At 46.8% G+C, this 23,892-nt stretch overlaps 1 protein-coding gene across 2 annotated transcripts in view; it reads left to right on the top strand.

Moving 5' to 3' along the window:
* The window catches only part of VSTM4 (V-set and transmembrane domain containing 4), a 111,210-nt gene that overhangs the window by 8,848 nt on the left and 78,470 nt on the right, over positions 1 to 23,892 (top strand). For both annotated transcript variants that reach the window (XM_029915861.1, XM_029915855.1), the window contains exon 3: positions 8,583 to 8,981. In XM_029915861.1, coding sequence (XP_029771721.1) covers positions 8,583 to 8,981 — 399 coding nt within the window. The remainder of the gene's footprint in view (positions 1 to 8,582; positions 8,982 to 23,892) is intronic.

Raw genomic sequence — 23,892 nt, 5'->3', positions numbered from 1 at the left:
AGGGGCGCCTCTGGGCTCCCCGCGGCCGCGGTGCCGGGCCCCCTTCCTGCGTCCGCCGGGTCCTGGGCTCCGCGGACACTCGGAACAGCCCCTGCGCCCGAGCGGGGCCAGGCCTTAGAGGGCAAGATTGAAGCAGGAACGCGCCGGCCTTAGTAGTTGTTGCTGTTTTCTTTCTCCACGACAGTCAGGACCAACAACTGTTGGCACTTTAGTCTGGCAGCAAGTTCCCTTTGCCTCTGCGGAGAGTGGCTGAGACCCAGTGCGAGGAGCTGGATGTGCCCCAGCAACTCGGGACTTGTCGGTGGGCGGTTCTCGAAACCAGGCCTGCTGAGACAGGGTGCCCACGCCTGGAAGAAGTGGGGCCCCCTCCCAGAGCACCCTGCTTTAGCGCGGCCGCTGCCTGCTGGCTTTCTCTTCGGATTGCTGTCCTCACTTAGGAGTTGCTGAAAAAGTGTCTCTCTTTATTCCTGGAGCTCTGTCCCCTGCCTCAGAGCTGCAAAGGCCATGTGGCTAGAATAATAGTTAATAATGAGTATATCAATGGCTCTTACATTTCCTGGGTGCTATTGGGTGCCAGGTGTAGTGCTACACATTAGCTCATGTAATCACAACAGCACTTCAAAGTAAGCACGACAAGAGCAAAAGTTATATATCCAGGTGCTTTGCAAACATTGGCTCACTTTGTAGCCACTGGCGGAGGTGCTGTTATTGTCCCCATTTTATAGATAAGAAAACTGAGGCACAGGCCTACCAATCGACTTGCCTTAAGTTCCTAAGGCTTGTAAGTTGTGGAGCAGGGATTTGAACCCAGAGAGCCTGGCTCTAGACTGTGCTCACACCATCAAAGCTGTGTTTTGTTAATAAGGAAGCTGAGGCTCTGAGTTAAGTGATTTTCCAAGGGTGACCCAGCTATGGAGGGGCAGGGCTGGCATTTGAGCCAGTGTCGATCAGAGTCTGAAAAGGAGAGACTTGGATCACCTTGGGAATAAATTCACCCATTGTTCCTGGGCTACCAGTGCAGCGGGGTTTCTGGTGAATCTGGAACCGGTGCAGTGGGAAATGCCCCTGTGGTACTTGTCACTGCCTTGGCTGACGGTGACTGGAGGTTTGGCTGGGGTGGCTGGGCCAGGCCGGTTCTGGTGGCCTGTGTGGAGTAGCCAGAGCCAAGAGGATGCAACGGGCCACCGGGGTTCTCCTGGCCCCAGGCTCCCTGACCACCTTCCTCATCACAGATGCTGTCAAGGAGGGCGCCGCCAGAGAGCGACTTTGGCTGGGTCAAGGACATTCTCGTGTTTTCTGGAGACTTCCGGAGACCAGAGAGTTACAATTCAGGATCCTTTAGAGTCTGCCCTGACTGTGCCCAAAGCCATGCCAGAAATCAGCCCTGTTTCAGGGCGGGACTCACCGTGTGCCACCCACTGTTCTGCGTGTTTCACCCGTGACTCCTTGCCACGGTCCCCCCGGGAGGGCCTGGCAGATTTGCTTTATACATAGGTCTGGATCTTAACCACTGCATTTTTCTGCCTCTTAATTCGGAGGCAGGGTGGGACCTTAGCGGTTACCTGGTCCTACCCCTCACTTTTTAGGAAAGGAAACCAAAGGGTAAAGTATTTACTAAAAGCCAAGCTGTGGTCCAGAGTGATGGTTGAGAGCTGCCCGTGAAGCCAGATGGCTTGTGCTCAGATTCCAGCTCTGCCACGTTCTGTGTGAGCTTGAGCAATGGGCTTAGCGTCTCTGTGCGCCAGCCCTCTTCTCAGAAAATTGAGGATAAACAGAGTTCCAGGATGGGCTGCCTGGGTGGCTCAGCAGGTTCAAGGTCTGACTTTGGCTCAGGTCATGATCTCACGGTTGGTGCGTTTGAGCCCTGCATCGGGCTAGCAGCACCGAGTCTGCTTTGGATCCTCTGTCTCCCACTATCTCTGCTCTCCCCTGCTCCCAAACACACAGCACCCCCCCACTCTCTCTCTCTTTCAAAATTAAACATAAAAAAAACCATAGCTCGAGGATCAATTGACTAAATGCATCTCAAGGGTTTAGAACAGTAGTTGGCATAGAGTTCACGTCCAACCATTGTTAGTTTTCATCATTGGTCAATGTCACGTTTTCGTCCTAGATGGGAGCTATTTTCAGGTGATGGCATAATGTGAATGCAGCACCCCGCAGGCTAGGTCTGGTGGCATCTCTGCTCGGTGCTTGATAAACACAGGCTCCTAGTGCCATGGGTTCTTAAGTAATACAATTATATTTTTTCAGAGATTTATTTGAAATTCAGGCTATCATTTTAATAAAAATGAGATTTTTGCTGCTGATTGGTACCCACGATTTGCATTCCTTATAAACATAGAAACTTCGGGCTGAGTGGGGTCCGGGAAGAAAGAGACCCTGGGGAGGTGACCATGAACTGAAGGCTGAATTGGAGTTAATAAAACCCAGGGCAGCAGCGAAGAATTCTCTGAGTGGGTGGGAGCAGTTTCTTCAGGACAGAGAGGGAGCATGGGGCACAGAGCCACTAGTACAACCCTGGTGGCCATGCTCACCTCCGCAAGGTGGGTGCCTTGTTTCTGTTAGAAGTCCTACCTACACTCCCCTGCAGCTGGAAGTTGCCCTCCTCCCCCTTCAGGATGAGTGCTGGAGGGAGGGGCAGGAGCTCTGTACTCGATGAATAGATTGTATTCCGTTTAGTACAAAGATGTCCTTCTGAGCTGTTTTTGGAGCTATGTTAGTCCTTCTCATGACATTATCCAAAGCGGAACAAGAGGGTTAGACCCCACAAACCCTATTCACAGGAATTTAATGTTTGCTTGTAATCAGAATCAGCCACATGATTTGTGGGATCAAGTGCAAAATGAAACCGTGGGGTCCCTTATTCAAAAATCTTAGGAGAGTGATAGTAGAGATTCAGCCAAGCGGGGCGTCCCTTCACATGTAGGGCCCTGTGTGGTGCAGATCATATACTCAAGAGCCCACCTTCCTCACAGATCGGTGTGTATGTCACTTTCTGCAGCCCTCACCTGCCCGTCTCTCAGAGCATATAAAATAATATCGGTATTTTAAAGGTGTTTTCTCACGGGAGCCCACACTTACCTCGTGAGGCATCAGATTAGGAAATGGAGGCACTGAGGGTCCCACACCCAATAGCACCAGGTTTCTAGCCTGGCTGCCCAGCCCCACCAAGACAGTGGGAAGGTCCAGGCCATGAACATCCCAGTGCCCAACCCACGTGGGGCACCAGGGCTCCCAAGTAGTGAGGCATGTGCTTGTTGAAAGCATAGAGTTCCCTGTGACCGGAATCCTGTTGCTCTTTTTGGGTCAGTTTCTTCCTGTCTGTGTTGTCATATTCCTCCTTTAAGAACTGGCCTTGGGGGGAGAAGCACTGGGTATTGTATATAAGTGACGAGTCACTAATTCTATTCTAAATTATTTGAGTGGAAAGTACCCTCCTGAGATCCACCAGCAGGCACAGGTGACTTTGTGGACCACTGTGTGGTAGACATCATCAGAGGACACTGTGCTTTCTAGTTCCAGCCTGTACCAGATTCCTCCTGCCTAAGGGTCTTTGGACAGGTGGAACCTTCTCTCTTCCAGGGAGATCACTCTTTGCTGTTCTCCTGAGTTTTATGTCATTCACTCCAACTCAGCCTTTAGCTTCTTCCCTGACCCCACAGACTAGATCAGGATCTTGCCCTGAGTTTTTAAAGCCTTGCACCTTTTCTCTGTAGCATGTGACGCTATTTGCAGTTAAATACCCCTGTGTCTTTTTCCCTGATGACTGGCTACCTTGCCCACTGGACTTTCACCTCTGTGAGGTTAGGAACGCTGTCTTCTTTGTGCAGTGCCTGGGACATGGCTGTTGGTCAGCAAGTATTTGTTGAGCGATTAAGTGAACAAAGCAGGGGTGGGACATGAGCTGGAGGAAAGTGTAGAGGTGCCCAGGGCAGAGGGCTGAGCGGCTTACCTCCCACCTCAGCTCCCTGCAGTGCAGGGTCACAAGACCTTCAGCTCCTCTTGGCTCTTAACTCCAGAGAATAAACTGAGGGTTGCTGATGGGGTGTTGGGTGAGGGTGGGGCTAAATGGGCGATGGGCATTCAGGAGGGCATTGGAATGAGCACTGGGTATTGTATATAAGTGACGAGTCACTAAATTCTATTCCTGAAGTCATTATTAAACTGTATGTGAGCTAACTTGGATTTAAATAAAAATTAATTAATGAATGAAAATTAAAATAAAAAAAAAGACAAAAGAAACTCAGCTCCTCTCTGGGCTAGAATGACTTTTTGCCACTTCTCCCTCCTAGGCCAGGAGAGGAGAGATTCTGCCCTGTCTGAGGCTGCTCCCTTGCGTTACTGGGGTAGGAGGGTGATACGCACCCTCCCCAGTCTGGTAGCTGGCTTGGCCTTTGTTTGCTTGGCTCGCAGGGAGGGTACGCTCTGCCATTCAGCCCGAGCCCCAGAAGGGGAAGGCCTGGCCTCTCCTGGGCACCGCCTTCTGGTCCACCTGACTCCAAATGCTGGTGTCACCCTTGCTTCCCACTGGCCTGACTCCCACCGCTGTCCTCAGGGCTGAGCCCTAGGGGGCCTGACGGCTGTGGTGAGGTGGATGTTGCCTGATGCTTTCTGTCCTAGTGTTTAACTACATATCCAGCGCAGAGGACATCTGCTGGGCACTGGGGCCTCCACCTGCGTTTTCTCCCATCCCTCCCCATGCCTGCATGCGAGCTGTGTTTGCTGGGTTTAACCTAGCCATTTCCAGTGCCAAGGAGAGGGCGCTACTGCAGACTTGGCTTTCAGAGAAGGCTCATCGCGGGCCTGGGTACCGCTGAGAGCCCACATCCTCTAGCAAAGTATTAAGACTCTGAGAGCCCCTTGGGCCTGAGTTCCAGTCACCCACCACCCAAACCCTTGAGTTGAAAGTGGGTGTAAATATCTGGGTTGGTGACACACGTAGGCCAAAATGAGCCTTCCTGTAAGTGAGGTTATATTGGTTTGTAGGGCTGTCAAACAGAGTGCCACAGACTTGGGGGGGCTTCAGCCACAAACATTTATTTCCCACAGTCCTGGAGGCCCGAAGTCCGAGGTCAAGGTGTTGCTCATTTGGTTTCTTCTGAGGCTCCCTGTTTGGCTTGCAGACGGCCATCTTCTCCCTGAATCCTCACGCAGTCTGCCCTCTGTGCGTGCATATATCCGTGCCCAAAGTTCATCTTCTAAAAGGACACTGGGTGTGTTGGATTAAAGTCCTCCCTCGTAGCTCATTTAACTTACTCTCCTCTTTGGAGGTCCTATCTCCACAGACAGTTAAGTCCTGAGGAGTGGGGATTTAGGCTTTAACGTATGAATTCAGGGGTACCATTCAGCTCACAAGAGTCTTTGCAGTTCAGTGGGAGAAGCGTGCTTGGACCATTTGTAAGCTTGGACCAAACGAAGGCGGAGAGGCACACTGGCAAAGAGAAAAAGAGGGGCCTGTTTAGGCAGATGGTTCAGTCCACTGGCTTTGATGGGAGCTGATGACTCTCGGCCGGAGCCACAGGAGTGGAAGGGTTACTCATTTGCCTCGAGGATGGAATCCGGCCTCCCATGGGCCCGAACACTTGGCACATTCTCCTGGTTTCAGTCCCTATAAGTAATCCCTCCTTCACGCAGTGTTAGTAGGAGAAGACTGGGCTGTGGGGTCTGGGCTCTCTCATCCCACCCATATTGTTTCAATTTCCTGCCTTCCCCAGCTCTCCTTGACTCTAGTGGGGAGCCTTTGGGGGCGAGTAGACCTGGGCTTCAATTCTGGAAGTTGGCGGCTGCCTCTCTACTGCTCTCTGCCTGCGGCGAATCCCAGGGCAGAGGTTGGAGTGGGTCAGCCTGGTGTGCTAGCGGTGTGGCTGTTCGCCAGGGAGCCCTTGCCGTGGGGGTCCGTGGGGACTAAAGACAGCCTTAGCAGTCAGGAGGGACTTGGGCTAATTTAATATGGTGCATGGGCAAGGTGCAGGGCAGACGGGCAGGGTGCAGGGGAGATGGTGGCGGGGAGGGGCAGGTCCTCCTCTTTTGTCTTACACGAGTGATTTCTGTTGCGGTGAGACTGTGACTAGAGAATGTGCGGCTGCCTTGGTTGCTGATACTCTTCATTCCCAAAGTATGTCCCTGGGCTGGCTTTGTCCTTTGCTGCTGTAGACACAAAAGTCCTCATTCTCTTCCACAAGGAGAGTCCAACCTGGCACCAACCTTTTTCTTGTGAATTTACATCCACCTGTTTTTTTTTTAATTTTTAAAATGTTTTTTATTTATTTTTGAGAGAGAGAGAGAGAGACAGTGCAAGCAGGGCAGGGTCAGAGAGAGAGGGAGACACAGAATCCGAAACAGGCTTCAGGCTCTGAGCTAGCTGTCAGCACAGAGCCCGACGCAGGGCTTGAACCCACGAACCGTGAGATCATGACCTGAGCTGAAGCCAGACGCTTAACCAACTGAGCCACCCAGGCACCCCTCCACCTGTTTTTTTAAGGTAACAAAAGGTGGTCATGGCATGGTTAAGACTGAACGATGGCCCTTGGATGTGTCTCTGTCTTAATTTCTGGAGCCCGGGAATGTTACCGTATGTGGTGAAAGGTACGATGTGGATGTGATTAAGTTAGGGATCTTGGAGTGTCCTGGTGGGCCTTGGCATCTAAGACATGAGAAAGAAAATTAAGAAAATTGACCCTCCAGTCATATCTCGGAAGGTATTCAGTTTATGAACTCGATAGCAGAGGCCGCATGGGAGGATTAGCTTATTGCCTGGATTTTTACAGTGAAGAATATTTTCTACCAGAGAACTTCCCACCTCAACAGACACGGCCTCACCTCGCTGACCCACAGTCTCCTCGCCGTGGAGGGGCTCGAGTCTTTCTTGATCTCTTTTTCATCCTTTTTCCTTGCATACCTGCAGCACTGGCCAGGGTTCGAAGCTTTTGGTGATCCTCGCATCAGGGCCCAAGCCCCTTCATGTGGCCAGAGGTGACATTTGGGGCTGAAGGCTATGGCTTGAGATGACCCCACTTGTGCCGTGGGGTGGGTAGGGAATAGCGCTTGCTGCTGTTGGGCCCTTGGCAGGGCAGGCTATGGACAGGGGACCTGGTGTGAAGATAGCCTTGCTTGGATAGAAGAAGGCTCTGGGCATCGTGTGCCAAACGCCCTTTCTGGGCTCTGCCTGCCAGGTGACAACGCCGTCTGTGAGCCCCAGGATAGGAAGGCCGTGCTGCAGGGCCCCTGTAGTCACCAGGTACCGCATCTCCTGGAGGAAGGACTCTGTGAGCTCGCTGGTCTGACTGGTCTGGGCGGGGGATGGGGGGGACAGAGAGGGGGACTCCCTCAAAGGTGGACTTGGGGCAGAACGGCAGCCAGGGAGGGACAGCCCTTGAGGTGGAGCTAAGAAAACAAAGGACAAGAAGTGGTAGACCAGGTCTGGAATTTTGGAGCACCTTCTGGGTGGTTGGGGGGGGGGGCAGTTCTCCCAGCTCTCCCTGTTCTGGGTCCGTTCGTTCTTTATTCCTGCACTGCAGCTCTGAGGCTGTGGATCCTAAGGCCACAAAAGACCTAGAGCAAGAGCCTGAGAAACCTCTGTGGTTTCAGCCCAAGGCGCTAGTTTAATGCCCACCAGACAACTGATGCTCTGCCTTGGTTACAGCTGAAATAGCTAGCTGAGAGAGGGCAAGGGGCTTGGCAGGCCAGCTCCTGGACCCCCAGCATTGCTAGGTCGGGCAGGTGGAGGTGAAACTGATCCAAGTGGACCCTGGGAGGCAGGCTGGTGGATGGGATGTGGCTGGACATTTTTATTAGACTCCCCACACCCAAATCATTTTTTTTTGTTTGTTTTAACTTTTTAAGAAAGTTAATTAATTGGAGCGCCTGGGTGACTCAGTTGGTTAAGGGTCTGATTTTGGCTCAGGTCATGATCTCACAGCTTGGAGCTCAAACCCCGTGTAGGGCTCTGTGCTGACAGCTCAGAGCCTGGAACCTGCTTCGGGTTCTGTGTCTCCCCCTCTCTCTGACCCTCCCCTGCTTGCACTCTCTCTCTCTCTCAAAAAATAAACTAAAAATTTTATTTTAAAGTTAATGAATTTATTTATTTATTAGAGAGAGGGAGAGAGAGATCATGTGGGAGAGGCAGAGGGGGAGACAGAGAGTCCCAAGCAGGCTTCACACTATCAGTGCAAAGCTTGATGTAGGGCTCAAACCCAAGAATCATGAGATCATGACCTGAACTGAAGTTGGATACTGTGGCTTGAGCCACCCGGGTGCCCCAGTTTCCTGAATTTTAAATGTCAACAACCAACTAAAATGTTTTTCAAGCTGTGTCTGGGCCAGGTGGTCAGTAGCACCTCATGTGGATGGGATTGTCTCAGGCGTGAGGACATGGGAGCCCGCAGACACCCCCCTGTCCCTGCCGTGCTCCCAAAGGAGTCCTCTCATCCACCACAAAGGCACAGAGTGAGCGTGAAGGGGATCGGGGTGGCCTGCCCCCCTGGCCATGCAGATGGCTCCCAGAGACAAGACACACTGTGTGTCCTTCCGGGGAAAGGCAGGGGCCGTGCTCATTTTCTTCTTTCCTTTCTTCTCTGCAGAGGTGTGTGGGGCTCTCAATGTCACCGTGTCCCCGGGGCCCGTGGTTGACTACCTGGAGGGGGAAAATGCCACTCTTCTCTGCCACATCTCCCAGAAGAGACGGAAGGACAGCTTGCTGGCCGTGCGCTGGTTCTTTGCACGCCCCAACTCCCAGGAGGCCTTGATGGTTAAGATGACCAAGCTCGGGATGGTGCAGTACTATGGGAATTATAGCCGCAGTGCCTTCCGGCAGAGGCTGTGCCTCCTCGAGGAGAGACGTGGGGCGCTCTACACGCTCTCAGTTTTGACCCTTCAACCAGCGGATCAAGGGCATTACGTATGCAAAGTCCAGGAGATCAGCAAGCACAGAAATAAGTGGACCGCCTGGTCCAATGGCTCTTCAGCAACGGAAATGAGAGGTAAGGACGTATCCACTCTGTGGGGGGAGAGAGGGGGGTACAGATCAGGGGTTCTCCCTCTGCTCAGCAAGATAGAGGCCCCCAGGTGACTCTGTTAGGCTAGAATGCATCTTCATGGCCTCTGTGGGCCACGGCCGTGTGAACCAGGCTGTGGGGATGAGGATAGATCTTTCCTTAGACACTGTGACTAACGTAGAAGTAAGGAGAGAAAGGAGCAAGTGCCTGGCCCCATGCTGCCCAGCCTAAGCCCGAGCAAAACCCTCATGTCTGAGAGATCGGGCTGGCTGTGTGTGCTGCCCTCCTAGCTCAGGTCTGTGCAGACTTGCTTGCTTTGGCCAGAGGGTGCTGGGCATCTGTGGGAGGAGGCATGCACTGGGAGGGCCTGCTGTCGCTGTCCAGGGCTCAGAGCAGGACAGGCTGCCAGCTCTGATCTGTTGCCTGGAGGAATTGATCCAAGCCACAGGCAACATCTCACTGAGAAATTTATCCAAAAGTGGGCAAAGGACCGAAGGTAGCCCTCCCTTCCTGGAGAAAGAGGAGACATGGGCTGTGTCCTGGAACATCTAGACTCCAAAGTGCCGTATTTGAGGGTTATTTTTTTAAATCACAAATTTTCTACAGTTTGAATAAGACTTGCTACTGTGTGCTGAATATTGCATTTTTGATTGCTTTGCACTTGAGTTTGGTCTGGTGCAGGATAAAGAGGATCACAAAGTAAAGCTGATGGTCTCATGTGTAAGAAATAATCTAATTTTATTATATACACATAATATAATATTAAAGGCATTAGTGATGCTGTTTTAATAAGCTTTTTAAAAGGGATACAACTCAGTTGTAAAAAGGTTTTTTTTGATGGAAGGAGAAAGGGTATTTTTAATATCCTATATGAATAAGGGACATGTTAAAGCAGATAATTTATGTAGATCGTGTTTACTACAACTTTATTTGCCTTTGGAGTTTGCTCATTATAATGTTCTTAAGCACGGAATGATGTATTATTGGAAATGTGCACTTTTTCTCCCTAAGCATATTCATTCAGGAAAACAAATGACTATTAGTATAAATATATCTTTTGGCACAGAAAACAGAAAAATACATCAGATAACCAAAGGCTGAGGAGGGAATCCATTCTGAATATCCCTTGGCCCTGAAACAGGAAGTCTCACGTACATCCTTTTTATTTTTAAGTCACGGTATATTCTGGAACTGTACGCTACATCTCTTGGCAGTAATGACTCTGTGCCAGTTAGAATGGCTGTAAAGATTTCCTACATTCAAGTGCAATCATCTAGTTCATTATTTAATGTGAATCTACTTTCAGTTAATGAAGCTGGGTTCCTTCTAGAATGTGTAGGTCCTCGCCCCCCAAACCTAGGTAGTTCTTAAGGTTTCACTGAAAATACAAACCTTTCTTCTTTTTCTTCCCCACCTCCCCCTTGTCTTCCCTCCCTTCCCTTTCTCCCCTTCCCGCTCTCTCTCAGAACCTTCTTTCTCTTCTTCCTCTCCTTCCCTTTCCATCTCCTGTTCTTCCCCTTTCTGGGTCTTCCCCTTCTCTCTCTCCTTCCCTTCCCTTGCTCTTTTCTTCCTTCTCTTTCCTCTGTCTCTCTGTCTCTCTGTCTCATGCTTACTCCCCCCCCCATGCCCCTCATTGGCTCATGCGCCGCCAATGGCTCACCTGCAAGGGGTTCTGATCTCACAGCAGAGCTGGGCCTCCCTCACTGTGTCTGCTCTGCCTCAAGGCCTCCCTCTCCTCATGCTGCCTCAGCCTCCTCCGAGCAGGGCTGTGGTTTTCTGACCAGAAGATCAGAAACCTTAGGAAGTGATGAACATACCTTCTAGAATATTCCCCATAGGCTTCAAGGGGACTGCATCAGGGGGGTTAAGGAAAGGTAATTCCAAATTAATGACCTGAAGGCAGACTGGCTTGTTTACATTGGAACATGTCCGCCCCAGGCTGAGGGGGAGTGTGTGGAAGCTTGGCTCTCTGTCCTCCCTGGGCAAGGCGGGGAACAGGCCCGTGGCTCTGGCCTCCTGGGGTACCTTTCCCCAGGCCCTTTCCCTCTCTCATTTCCAGGGGCTTTGTTTTCCTAAGTCTCCACCTCATATTAATAATTGTTATTTGGAAAACCAGAACAAAACAAACACAATGAAAATTTCTGTGGGCACATATTTTGTGTTATAAAACTGAATAGGAATTCTCAGAAGTGTTTTGGAGTGAGTGCCTTTCCTATACTGGGCCCCATATTCTTTTTTTTCTAATATACTCACTTTGCTTTCCTTCTTTCTAGAAGCCTCTCAAGCCATTCCCAGGAGAGGGGAAGTTTTCTTGGGAATGTTTTCAACACTGCCCCTCCGCACTGCCCTTCCTTGACCACGGACTACAGCACTCTCCTTTCTGCATACTCATTTTTTTAAATGTTTATTTATTTTTGAGAGAGAGAGAGATCCTGAATGGGTGAGGGGCAGAGAGCGAGGGAGACACAGAATCCAAAGTAGGCTCCAGGCTCTCAGCTGTCAGCACAGGGTCCGACATGTGGGGCTCAAACTCGAGGACCACGAGATCATGACCTGAGCCAAAGTCAGACGCTTAACCAACGGGGTCACCCGGGTGCCCCTTGCATCCTCTTAATGTGAGAATAAAATTGCTTGCCTTACACTGTAAGCTCCCAGAAAGGAAGGTTGATACATAGTGTCTTCTCATCTCACTGTTGCAAAAGGAGGTGGATTCCTGCTGTATTTTGAGGGGATGGGGCCTGGCACAGAGTAAGCATCACAGGGTGTTACCCTGATTTCCGCATGTTAGTTGTTTTCTATTGCAGGAATAATATAGTTCAATTAGAGAACTACTAAATATGAAGGACATGAAGAAATACTTTAAGGGTTTAAAGAAAATAAAAACGACTTGTAATATCTCCACCCCGGCATAACTTAACATTTCAGTGTAAATCCTGATAGTCATTTTTATGCAAATAAAAATTAAAAACCTAATTCCACTCATACCATCAGTACCCTTTTCTGACAGGCGTTTCTCATGTGACTGGGGCGTGCACATTTTCGCATGTTGTTAGTTATCTTTCCGTCACATAATTTCAATGGCAGGATAGTATTCCGTGATATGGATATCCTACGGTTTATCTTTTCAGTTACTGTTATTGGACAGTTACGTTGTTCAAAATTACTGTCAGTAAATCTCCACAAATGTCCCTGCCTTTGAGAATAAAGTCTCAGAAATAAGATTGCTGGGTCCAAATGTATGCTCAGTTTAATTGGTATGATTGATATGATTTAGATTGATACAATGTAAGAAGGTGCGTTTAACTCTAGAGTAGTTAATGAATCGATATACCCACCAGTGTTGAACGTGCCTTTTCCCCATGGATTGTTCTATGTAATATAGACCTTTCAGAGATGATAATGATGATGATGATGACTATGAGTTCCTGGTATACAGTTGACCCTTAATAAGTACTTGATGAATTAATGAAATGCATTTTGATAGCATTTCTTGCCATGGGTGACTTTGAGGAAGACATGACTTGATAATGTCATCTTCTTTGGAGAAGTCACCTCTCTGTCCCTTGGCCTATTGCAGTCATACATGATATTCGAGGCCCTTGTCCATCCTTCCTCTTTCACCAGGACTTCTTTGTGTATGTTAGCCCACAGAGATCTATCTTATATCTTTTTTTAATGTTTTTTATTTATTTTTGAGCGACAGAGAGAGACAGTGCAAGCAGGGGAGGGTCAGAGCCAGAGGGAGGTACAGAATCTGAAGCAGATTTCAGGCTCTGAGCGGGCTGTCAGCACAGAGCCCAATGCGGGGCTCGAATGCACAAACCGTGAGTTCATGACCTGAGCCGAAGTCGGATGCTCAACCTACTGAGCCACCCTGGCGCCCCTGTCTTATATCTTAATATCCAAGTTTCACTGCCATCCCGGAAGTAGTCATTGTCAATTGAGTGGTTTACATCTTTCAAGTCCCTCTTCTGTAGGCATTCAGTGAACACCAACACCCATGTGTTCTAACAACACTACATTTCATGCTTTACAAGTATTGTTGATGATAGTATTTATTTATGCTTCTTTGTAGCTGCTATTACATAGCCAGACAACACCAAGCTGCATGCCAACATTCCCCTAGTGTCGAGTTTAAAGAAATTGTAATTTTTCATTCACACAACAAGTGCTTCAGTGAACATCCTTCTATCCATTTTCAGGTGTTTCTGTTGGTTAGATTCCTGGAAAGAGAATTGCTGGGCCTTAGGCTCTGCATATTTAAATCGTTAATAGACAATGCCTATATGCTCTCCAAAAGAATTTTGGAAATTTGTATTCTGTCTTTGCATGATAGCGTCTATTTCCCTGAAGCTTCATTACCAATGGATATTATTAATCTTTTTCATTATTTATCACTCTGATGGGAAAAATAATATTTCATTTTTATAATTTTGATTATTATATCCAGTACAATTTAATTTCAATTATTATATTCAATTATTAGTGAGGTTGAACATCATATGTATATATACATATACATATATACATATATATATTCTGAACATTAATTCTTTAGCTGCTATAATGGTGCTTTCCTGTTTGTTATTTGACATTATACTGTGTTTATGTTTTTTTTTTTTTACCATACAGATGTTTTACATCTTCAGATATTTGTGTTGTTCAACTTGCCACTTTTTCCCTTTATGATATCCCTTTTTTCAGTCATACATTTTTTTAATATTTATTTATTTTTGTGAAAGAGAGAGAGAGAGAGAGAGAGAGAGACAGAGCATGAGCAGGGGAGGGGCAGAAAGAAAGGGAGACACAGAATCTGAAGCAGGTGCCAGGATTTGACCCGTCAGCACAGAGCCTGACACAGGGCTCAGACTCACAAACCATGAGATCATAACCTGAGCCGAAGTCAGATGCTTAACAGTTTCAGTTAGTATTTTTTATTGAGATATAATTTATTCAATAAATTGCACATGGTACCTTGGTTTCATATATTATCTAGGAAGGTATTTCCCACCTCAAGCTTATAAAAGTATTTTCTATATTTTTCTTTAATATTTTTAAAGGATTAAAAGAAAATTTTACTCCTTTATTTCTTTGGAATCCATTTTTGTATTTTGTGTGGAATAGTTAACTTTTTGTTTCGAAATGGCTACGTTGTTGTTCCTACGGTATCTACTGAAGAGATAAAATTACCCTGTTTTGAAATGTTACATTTTCATGAGTTAAATTCCTCCATTTAAATGTAAACTCCATACCCCACCAGTAAAGCACGATTTTAATTATTAGAGAATAGGGCAAGTCTCATTAGTTTTAAAATAAATGTCTTGCCTAGTCTCATTTCATTTTTTTCTTCAGCTGCTCTTCCTTAGTTTTGTAGAAATTATGTTGGGGTTTGATTTTATTGGGATTTAACTGACTTTATAAATTACTTGGGGGTGGGTATGTACATCTTATATGTCTTTATGATGTTAAATGTTCCTATCCAGGGACCTGCTGTGTTCTTTCATGCACACAGGCTGATTTTTTTTAATCTTTCAGTAAAGATGTCTTAATATGAGTCTTGAACATTTTATTATGTTTATTTCTAGGAATTGCATGCTTGTAAGTGGGATCTGACCTTTCTCCCTACATGCACACACATACACCTCATTTAAATTGGTTAGTGCTGATTTGTTTATTTATTTAAAAAATATTTTTAATGTTCTTTTAAATCTATTTTTGAGAAAGAGAGACAGTGTGAACAAGGGAGAGTCAGAGAGAGAGGGAGATACAGAATGAAGCAGGCTCCGGGCTCTGAGCTAGCCGTCAGCACAGAGCCCAACACAGGGCTCGAACCCACGAACCGGGAGATCATGACCTGAGCTGAAGCCGGACACTCAACCAACTGAGCCACCCAGGTGCCTCTGGTTAGTGCTGATTTATAGAAGAGTTGTTGACTTGTATTTGGTAACCTAATAAGTTATCTTATTTTTTCAGATAGAGACCTTTTCACTTATTTCTTAAGGATGTCTGCACGTTGATATCTCTTTATTTTTGGTGACCTTACTGCATTGGCCTGTAGGGAGTCCTCTACCTGGGCTTTTTTGGTTGACAGTGCTGGGAGTTTTAATTTTACCGCTTGGGCTTTTATCTTGACCATAATTTCCCATCTAGCCCACATGACCACTGCTAGTGACTGTCAGTTGCTCCGTGACTTTTTTGCAATCCCTACTAGTAAGCCTTTCAGAAAAGCAATTGGGATTGGCCTGACAATGTGTCTTAGTAATTTCCCTTTTCCGTTTTAAATTTCTTGAAACTCTTTTAAAAATCTATTCTAAAGAAATGACCTATCAAGCCATGAAGACCGAGAGGAACCTTAAATGCATGTGACACTGTAAATGAAGGCAGTATGAAAAGCTACATACTGTATGATTCTAAACCATATGACATTCCAGTAAAGGCAAAAATACGGAGGTGTTAAAAAGGTTAATGGTTGCCAGGGGTTGGGAAGGAGGGATGAATAGGTATCGCACAGAGGATTTTTATAGCAATGAAAACATTCTGTATGGCACTATAATGGTGAATATGTGTCGTTAGTTTATCCAAACCCATAGAATGTACCATACCAAGAGTGAACCCAAAGGTAAACAACAGACTCTGGGTAGTTATTATGTGTCATTATACGGTCATCCGTTGTGACAAATGTACCCCTCTGGTCGGGGGCGGGACATTGACAGTGGGGGAGGCTGTGCATGTGTAGGGGCTAGGGGGTCTGGAAAAATCTCTGTATCTTTCCCTTTTGCTCTGAACCTAAAACTGCTCTAAAAAAATAAAGTCAATAATAATTATCATAATAATAAATCCATTCTAGAAACTTGTCAGAGATAGCCTAAAGTTTTAAAGCCTGCTTTCCTACTTTTTTTTTTTTAAATCAAGGTGTTAGGGACTTCAGGGTTCTCTGAGTCCCAGGTAGAAACAGACACAAGGCCAAAGATGGAATGGATAGCATTTATTGCAATCTCATGCCTGGACACGAAGACAGCCTTAGAAAGAGGGCTAACGGGGCTGCTCCCTGAACAGCGGCTGGGGAAAGTGTTTGGAGGGGCTGGGGCAGGAAGGGAGCCGTGTCTAAGCATGGAAAGGTGGGAAAATGCTCAGGTGTGGTTGACAGAACATGCTCCTTCACACAGAGTTAGTTTTATTTGCCTGTTCTGTCTCCAAACCTGGGCGTGATTTCTAGCGTTATAAAGAGGGGAAAAGGTGAGAGGTCAGGGCTGTGGGCCACTGTGGCTCTGACTAGTCTGGTCTGGTTTTTGCAGGTGCAAACTGGTTGTAAGTTGCAACTTGCCCCCCGTTTCAAGTTCGTGGCTTCTGGCTTCCTGACTCAGTGTAACACCTGCAAGGTGGGCTAGAGAAAGGGATTTTCAGAGGGTGCTGAGGTTTTCTGCAAGTTTGTGTTCTGTAGAACAGGTGGCTCAGAAGGGAAAACTACCCAGGGGCAGGCAGACACTCAAAGAGCTTTCACTTTGAAACACTGGCATTGTAAGGAGAATAGGGCCTCGGGCAACTTCATCCAACATATGTTCTTCCAGGCAGGAGCCTCAGAATCCTTGTCTCAAAGGCATTTGGCATGCCTCTAGCATTGGGTACCTTTCCTATATTCCAGGACATCTCACCTTTCCTTAGCTGGAGTTCTTCCTTACTTGTGAATGATCACCACTTAAGAAAGGTCAGATGTTCTTCTCTGAAGAGGAAGGGGACAGAAATGTGATCAGCAGGCCTTTGATTGAAGAGGTTATTACTGGGAAAGCCCACATGCCAAGTTGTTGAATAAATGTAGCTCATGGAAATTATTATGGTACCACAACTAAATTCTCAGGAATGCCGATTAAAGTCTAGCATCTTTAAAAAAATTTTTTATAAATATTTATTTATTTCTGAGAAAGGGAGAGGGAGACAGACAAAGCAGGAGGAGGGAGGGGCAGAGAGAGAGGTAGACACAGATTCTGAAGCAGGTTCCAGGCTCTGGGCTGTGAGCACAGAGCCCTACACAGGCCTTGAACTCAAGAACCTTGAGATCATGACCTGAGCTGAAGTCGGACGCTGAACTGACTGAGTCACCCAGGTGCTCCAAAGTCTAGCATCTTTAAATTGTTTACATATATGATAATGGAGTCAAGTGTTATCATCCGTCAGCCCATATCATTTATGCTTTGATTTGATCCCTTGAAGGGGAGAAAAAGGGATGGAGTTAGAAGAGGTGTTCAGGGTGACAGGTGTGTAAGCCTGTCACATCATGCTACATCCCTAAGGTGGTGGCTTCTTACAAAGTCCAGCTCATTATCCTCGTGTGTATAAAATGGTTTATGAATGTCATAAAAAATTAAAAGAAAAACAGAAAAAAAATCCAAGACCTTCCCAATATCTGTCAACCAACTCTTCCCAATATCTGAAGTGTTATTTACTTTGCTCTATATATTTTGTTTCCCCAAATTTGGGGTAAGTTCTTGAGCATGTGTATGTGACAAAAAAAATAAGTAGCAAATTACTGGAGAAAAAATTCTGCACTAATATATGAATTTTTCTTTTTCTTTTTTTCCCCTGGAGACATCTCTGTAAGTTGGCTAAAAATGTAAGTTGTATTAATTTGAGGCAAAGCATGACTTGCCATTTTATGTTTTAACTATGCATATTATTAAAATGTGATGGAAAATGGGGATTTTGAAGAATAGGGAAGCAATAAATTGGAGGTATCTGCAAAGCACATATATGTGAGACTGTGGGAAGGGCTCCTGACTGCGGGGCTGCTGGTGCTGTGTGGTCCAACACCATATGATAAATACTGAAAAATCAAGGCACAACACTATAGGAAATTGAAACTTGTGATGAAAATTGAAAATATGTGACCCTCTGGATGTCAGTGGATAAGCTCAGCTTATCTTAGAGAAATTGTCACAGCAGATGAACTTGTCAATGTTATTTTTATTACAGAGAGGCAGAAGGAAAGGTAAAGAATATGATGCAGATTACTCAAATGCTTGGGCTGTTTGAAGCCCTGCCTGCAAAGAAAATGGATCAAAAAGTCCTAAGTGACACATGTCATTGGGACCCTCTGGGGGAAGTTTCCGGTAGAAACCAAGAGGGTCAACGTTAGGTTTGATTTCATTTAATTGTTTAATCAATGAATGACATTGAAAAAGGAGCACACATCACCCTAATGAACTTTACAGAAAACACAAAATTGGGAAATGTTTTTTAATGTCAGCGAAGAGTAAAAACATAATCCAAATGAATCCAGAGAGGTAAGAAATACAGGCAGGAAATAACAGAATGAGATTCAATTTGGAAAATGGCAGAGCAACACATTTGGGGAAAGCGTATCGCTGGCACTGTTGCATCGTCAACGGGAGGCTAAGAGGCTGTCATGAAGGGACCTTGGTGATGGTGGCAGTGAATTAGGCTTGTGTCTGCAGCGTGATAGGGCAGCGCGAACAGCCGGAGTTATTTCCTGGTGTCCCTGGGAAGGAAGGTGGTGTGTCGTGTCACCGCACTGGTGAGACTAATGGGGACCACAGCCGTCCGTTTTGGGAACCTAATTTCCAGAAAGATCAATTCAAACTAGAGAAGAGGGGCAAACCTGATAAGGAAATGAGTGGCAGCCTCCAGAGATGTGATCACTTCAGCCGTGGAAGCTTTGCTGGGCTTAGTGAACAAACTGCATCGGAAAATAACATGTTGACTACAGTGTTCAGCGGTGCTGAGTGGACTAATTTAGTCCTTCTCTTGGTGGGCATTTTACTGAGCACCTGCTCTGTACCAGGAAACATGGGTGGATCTGTGTGTAGGAGTGGCAGATATGATGTTACAGTGTATGTGCAGTGATCAAGGTGTGCAAAGGGTATTATTTCAATACCTTAGTAGAGCCTCTAAGGATGCGGAAGAAGGCAGTGCCATGTCTGCAGGACAGGAAGTGGGAGGAAGTGGCATCTCAGTGTGTGCATCAGGATGGCTGGAGGCTGAGCTGGGGTAGGGGTGATAACTTTGGATAACTAAGGGAGGCAGACAGGGCTGAGAGTGGAGGGGCTTGTACTGAATATTAAAGAATTTACACTTGATTTTGTAGGCTGTTCTTCTCCACCTTGCCTAATGATAAGAATCACCAGGGCCATTGTTAATATGCAGATTCCCAAGCATCTGCCCAGGGGATTCCAGTCTATTAGGCTTGGGTTGGAATTTGGAGATTTAACAGGAAGCTTAGGTGATTTTATCATCAGGCAATTTGGGGGGATCTCTGCTTTAGGCCTTGGAAAACCTATGAAAAGCATTTAAGTCTCCTGACAGATCGCTGTGTTGGCTGCTCAGGGCATGGGTTTTGGGGGAGAGGGGCACCAGACTAGAGGTTGAGGAGGCAGCACTTTGTGGTTGTCCCGGCTTGAAATGATGGAGGACTACGTTTGGCAGTAGGAATGGAGGGACATGGAGAGATCAGACGAGAAGTCTTCTAGCAGTCGACTGGGTGTGGGCAAGAGAGAGCTTGCGGACCCAGAGGTCTAACTCAGTAGTATGAGCAGAGTTGTGCCCACAGCTAGTCCCCAGGGGACGTTCAGGATGGAGAGTGCCTGGACCCACCTTGCACTGATCCCTGGTAGGGACACAGATATGTGGAGCTGAAGCTCCTGTCTGATCCAGCAAATGAGAACCGATGTCCGTGTCAGGAAACTGTAACCGTGGGGGTAGATGAGCATCCCAAAAGGCAAGGGTGGGGGGGTGGAGCTCTGGAAAACACCAACATGTGGGCCAAGCGGAAGGAGCTAGCTTGGATTGGTGTTGGTCCGGGGTCCTCCAGGCCAGCCCGTTGCCTACATGGAAAAGGCAAAATGTTCTTAGTAGAAGGGCAACATCACAGGATGAAGGCACAGCAGCTCTTTGCCCGGAGCCCAGAAGGTTGGTCTGTGGGAAATCCAGAGGAACACAGTGTCCTAGGTGGGGACCAGTGCATTCACCTTGGTCCCCAGGGGCCCAGCGAGCCTTGTATCTTCCGCTGCAATGACAGTCATCTCTAGGTAGCATCTTCTCACTCACTCATCATGAGCAGGTGAGATGCAGATGTGGGCCTCACTGCAGGGGAGATGTGGTGAGGTGAGTAGCAGAGTAAGGCCCTGCCGGAGCCCAGGGGTCCCAAGGGCCCTGTACCCAGCACTGTGGGGATACAGAAAGGTTGCAGGTGACAGAACAAGAAAATCAGGATGGAAAAAAAAAGAGTATGAGCAAAGTTTTGGGGGTACCTCCCAGCAGGGAGATGGAGAGGCTCAGTGAGGTGTCTCCCTCTAAGGGGGTGACTTGTTTATGTTTGGGGTGTTTAGGGTTTTCTGACTAGATACACCAGCACAGAGATTCTCCAATATTCTTGATTTTTTGTGCCCTTAGGTCAAAAGAAATAGCTAATAATTTTGCTTTTTAAGGAGTTGGGTCCATCAATTTAATATGAGTATTTCTGTTTTAAAAACAGAGAGTATAATACATCCCTAGAGACAGACAAGCTATTCCTTTTAGTGGAAATTCCAGAATCACTTTCAAAATGAGGTGAAGATTTGATATTTTAGGGGGCCAAAACCAATGCAGAGCAACGTGTGGCTAGTTGTGATAATTTTTGTTTTCAAATAATGGTATTTTCTGAAGAAGTTTGCTTTATTCTGTCCCTACAGACAGAATACCTGACCCTGTGTTTGTTCTTCACACTAAGGGTTGACTGGCCACTCGCTGTGCATCAGGCATATGGTTCATACATTAAGTCCACTGTCTTCCCATTACTGGGATGTTATGGTCCCTTTAGACCTGCCACATGCCCTTTAGTCCTTCTGCCCTGTGTCTTGTGTCCCAGCACTTACGTTTCATCCCCTGCTCTATTTAGTAATCCTTTGACCTCCCTAGGCTGCCTCTGCTTCCCAAACTTTGGGAGTCTCCCTGCCATGGTGTCTTTTCCATCGAGCTTGATGTCCCCGTGGCCCCCAGCCTTGCCCTCCCTGCAGCCTAATCTGGTATGATCCCTCCCAGAATGGGTAGACCCTGTAGACTTCTCGACATGAGGTTGGCCCTGGGCAGGAATGAGAGGCTGGACTAGCTCCTAAGCCTGATTTTCTTCAGGTGCCTACAGGGGAATTTCCAAGATGAACCCCAAGGTCTGTCTATGGGACTTCCTGTCAAAAGCAGGCCCCAGTGCATACTTGGGTGTCACATGTCCTTAATGGCTGGTGAGCTTTGAGAAAGGCCAGTTTGCGGGGATCAGCCCTCGAAGGCCCTTCCCACCGGTGAGCCTGAGGTTGGCAAGAGTGATGTGGTCATTCATTTTAGGCTTCTTCTCTTAAGGGATGGCAGCTTTTATTCCCCAGGCCTCTTAAAAAGTTACCTTCGATGGCTTTTCAGCCCAGCTCTGTCACCCACAGACTCAGAAGCCGCCTGGACTTCTGGGCCGAAATGAATTTGCATACTTCAGATGGAGGTGACTTCATTAACAGTGAAAATGCTAATAATAGAAGCAATTTGCAAAGGCTGACTCCTGCAATTTAATCAGTATTTCAGTCTGACCCCCAAATAACATATTTTAATAAGCTAAATTGCTATTTGACTTAAGATGATATAAATAAGCTTTAAATGTGGGGAGTGAGCAAAGCAAATGGAAAACTCTGTTACCCTAAAACTATTTGGGGGCAAAGATGAAATTGTAATTTCTTATCTGACTATTTAACCCCCAAATGTTAGACGGAATTTAATGATTGGATCTGAAAGTACAACCACAGGCATCCAATATTTCAAGTTTCCATGGAAGAAATTAAATAATTCCTTTTTCTCCGGAGACACGGGAGAGATAATTAGGAATGAGATTTACTAAACACTTAGTGCTACTGCTTAATTAAGCAAGCGCACATCATGATGTTGAAAGTGTCAACAGGTCCAGATACTCAAAGGGAACAAATTGACAATGGGAGTATAATTTAAACTACACAGGAAACAGTTCTTCCGTGGGCCTACCCTCCCTCCCAGCTGCCAAGGTCTTGGAAGAATTTAAGAGAGTGAGGCCTTGAACAAACCTCTATCAAGCTCTCGTGTATGAGCCTGTTATCAATGTGTCTTCCTTTTTAAAAAAAAATTTTTTTTTGAGAGACAGTACAAGCAGGGGAGGGTCAGAGAGAAAGAGGGAGACACAGAATCTGAAGCAGGCTCCAGGCTCTGAGCTAGCTGTCAGCACAGAGCCCGATGCAGTGCTTAAACCCACAAACTGTGAGATCATGACCTGAGCTGAAGTCGGACGCTCAACCGACGGAGCCACCCAGGCGTCCCAATGCCTTCCTTAAAGAGAGGGATGGGTGGAGAGGTTTGATCCCCACCCTCTCAGGGCCCCAGCCTCACAATCTGGAGGAAGAAACGTCGACAGGAGCACAGATCTGATCGATATTATGGAGAGAGCCAATAAAAAGGGAGTGTGAATGGGCCGTACACGAGGGTGACATAGCATGGGAGTAAGGGAGAGAGATGAGAACACATTCTTGGGGGAAGTGAGAAAGTCACCTAGAGGACGTGGGATTCCACTGGGCCACAGGACAAGGAGAGTTATGATGGCCATGGGCCATGCCATGTCAAGAGACAAAACAGGCTGAGCAAAGCTAGACAAGGGAGAGAGGAACAGATACCTTGATGAAATTGGATGCATGTTTGTGCTTGGTGAGGGCCAGAGGTGGGCAGTGGTAAGAGCCAAGTTTGGCACGGTAGACCTGGCCAGGGACCTGGACTCCAGGGACCCTGCCAGATTCTTCTTCAATGCACCCTCACACCTAACATGGTGCGTGGTACACAGAAGGGCTCAGTGCCGATTTGGTTTTTGTTTTTTTTGAAGAAGAAGAATGAGTGAGTGACCCACACTCTTTGATAAACCTCCATGTTAATTAATGGCAACAAGGAGTGGAAAGTGATAGGAAGAAAATATATAAACCTGTCCTGGAGTCATACCTGGAGAGGGCCAGTTACCAAGCCCTAAGCGTCAGTATTTCCTAACCACTATTTGGGGATATACACATGGCCTTTGTATTCTGTAGCTGATTCCGTCTCAAAAGGCGACCTTCTTTTCCAACTGCTTTGTCATAATAGGAAGTCTATTTAATATGGGGTTCTTTTTTGTTTGTTTGCTCGCTCTTTTGATTTGTTTGCTTTGTTTTTTGGAATTTGTCTTACAGTAGATGCAAAAGAAGAGTGGCTCGAAATAGACTTTTCCGTTTCTCATTAGCTGCTCTCTGTAGGTCACTCAGAGGTCTTATTCACATATATGGCTTTGTCTGAGCCCCGAGAGAGACTGCCTTTGGCCTGAATCTTAGGGACTCAAAGGAGAAGTGAAGCAATCAGCCAACTTCCAAGAGCAGAGACACAGAGAGTCTCTGTGTCTCCCTGGGGTTACAGTTGCCTTCCCTGAGAATGCTGATCCAGTTATAAATAGTGGCGACACAGCTATATTTTAGCAGTTTTATCCTTGGGAACCCGACTCATCATTAAATAAGAAGGGGTAGTGAACTGAGTATATTCAGTTTTGAATTTACAGCAAAAGTGTTGACCCATCTTTATTTTTTTTTAAGGATCTTTTCTTGTGAATATTTCATTTCACCAACCACTTCTGGGTTCCTTAGATTTTTTTTCCTCCTATTGATGTGTGCAAGTTGCTGCCTAAGGAAACTGAGGCAGGGTAGCGTCTACTGTCAGGATTCCTACCCCCTCCCTTCCCGCCCCCCTTGGTGCAAATCAGTGAGGAATACGTACCAGGGACCAAAACTTTAAATGGCTGCCCCCCTCAACTCCAGTGAACGGAAGAATCGTCTTCTGCTTAAGGTCTTGGGACTTCCTGCCTCCATTCTATAACAAACCAAGAACTCAGAGG

This window comes from Suricata suricatta, chromosome 2, assembly GCF_006229205.1.
Source record: "Suricata suricatta isolate VVHF042 chromosome 2, meerkat_22Aug2017_6uvM2_HiC, whole genome shotgun sequence".
Taxonomy (NCBI): domain Eukaryota; kingdom Metazoa; phylum Chordata; class Mammalia; order Carnivora; family Herpestidae; genus Suricata; species Suricata suricatta.
This window is presented reverse-complemented; position numbering and strand designations above follow the sequence as displayed.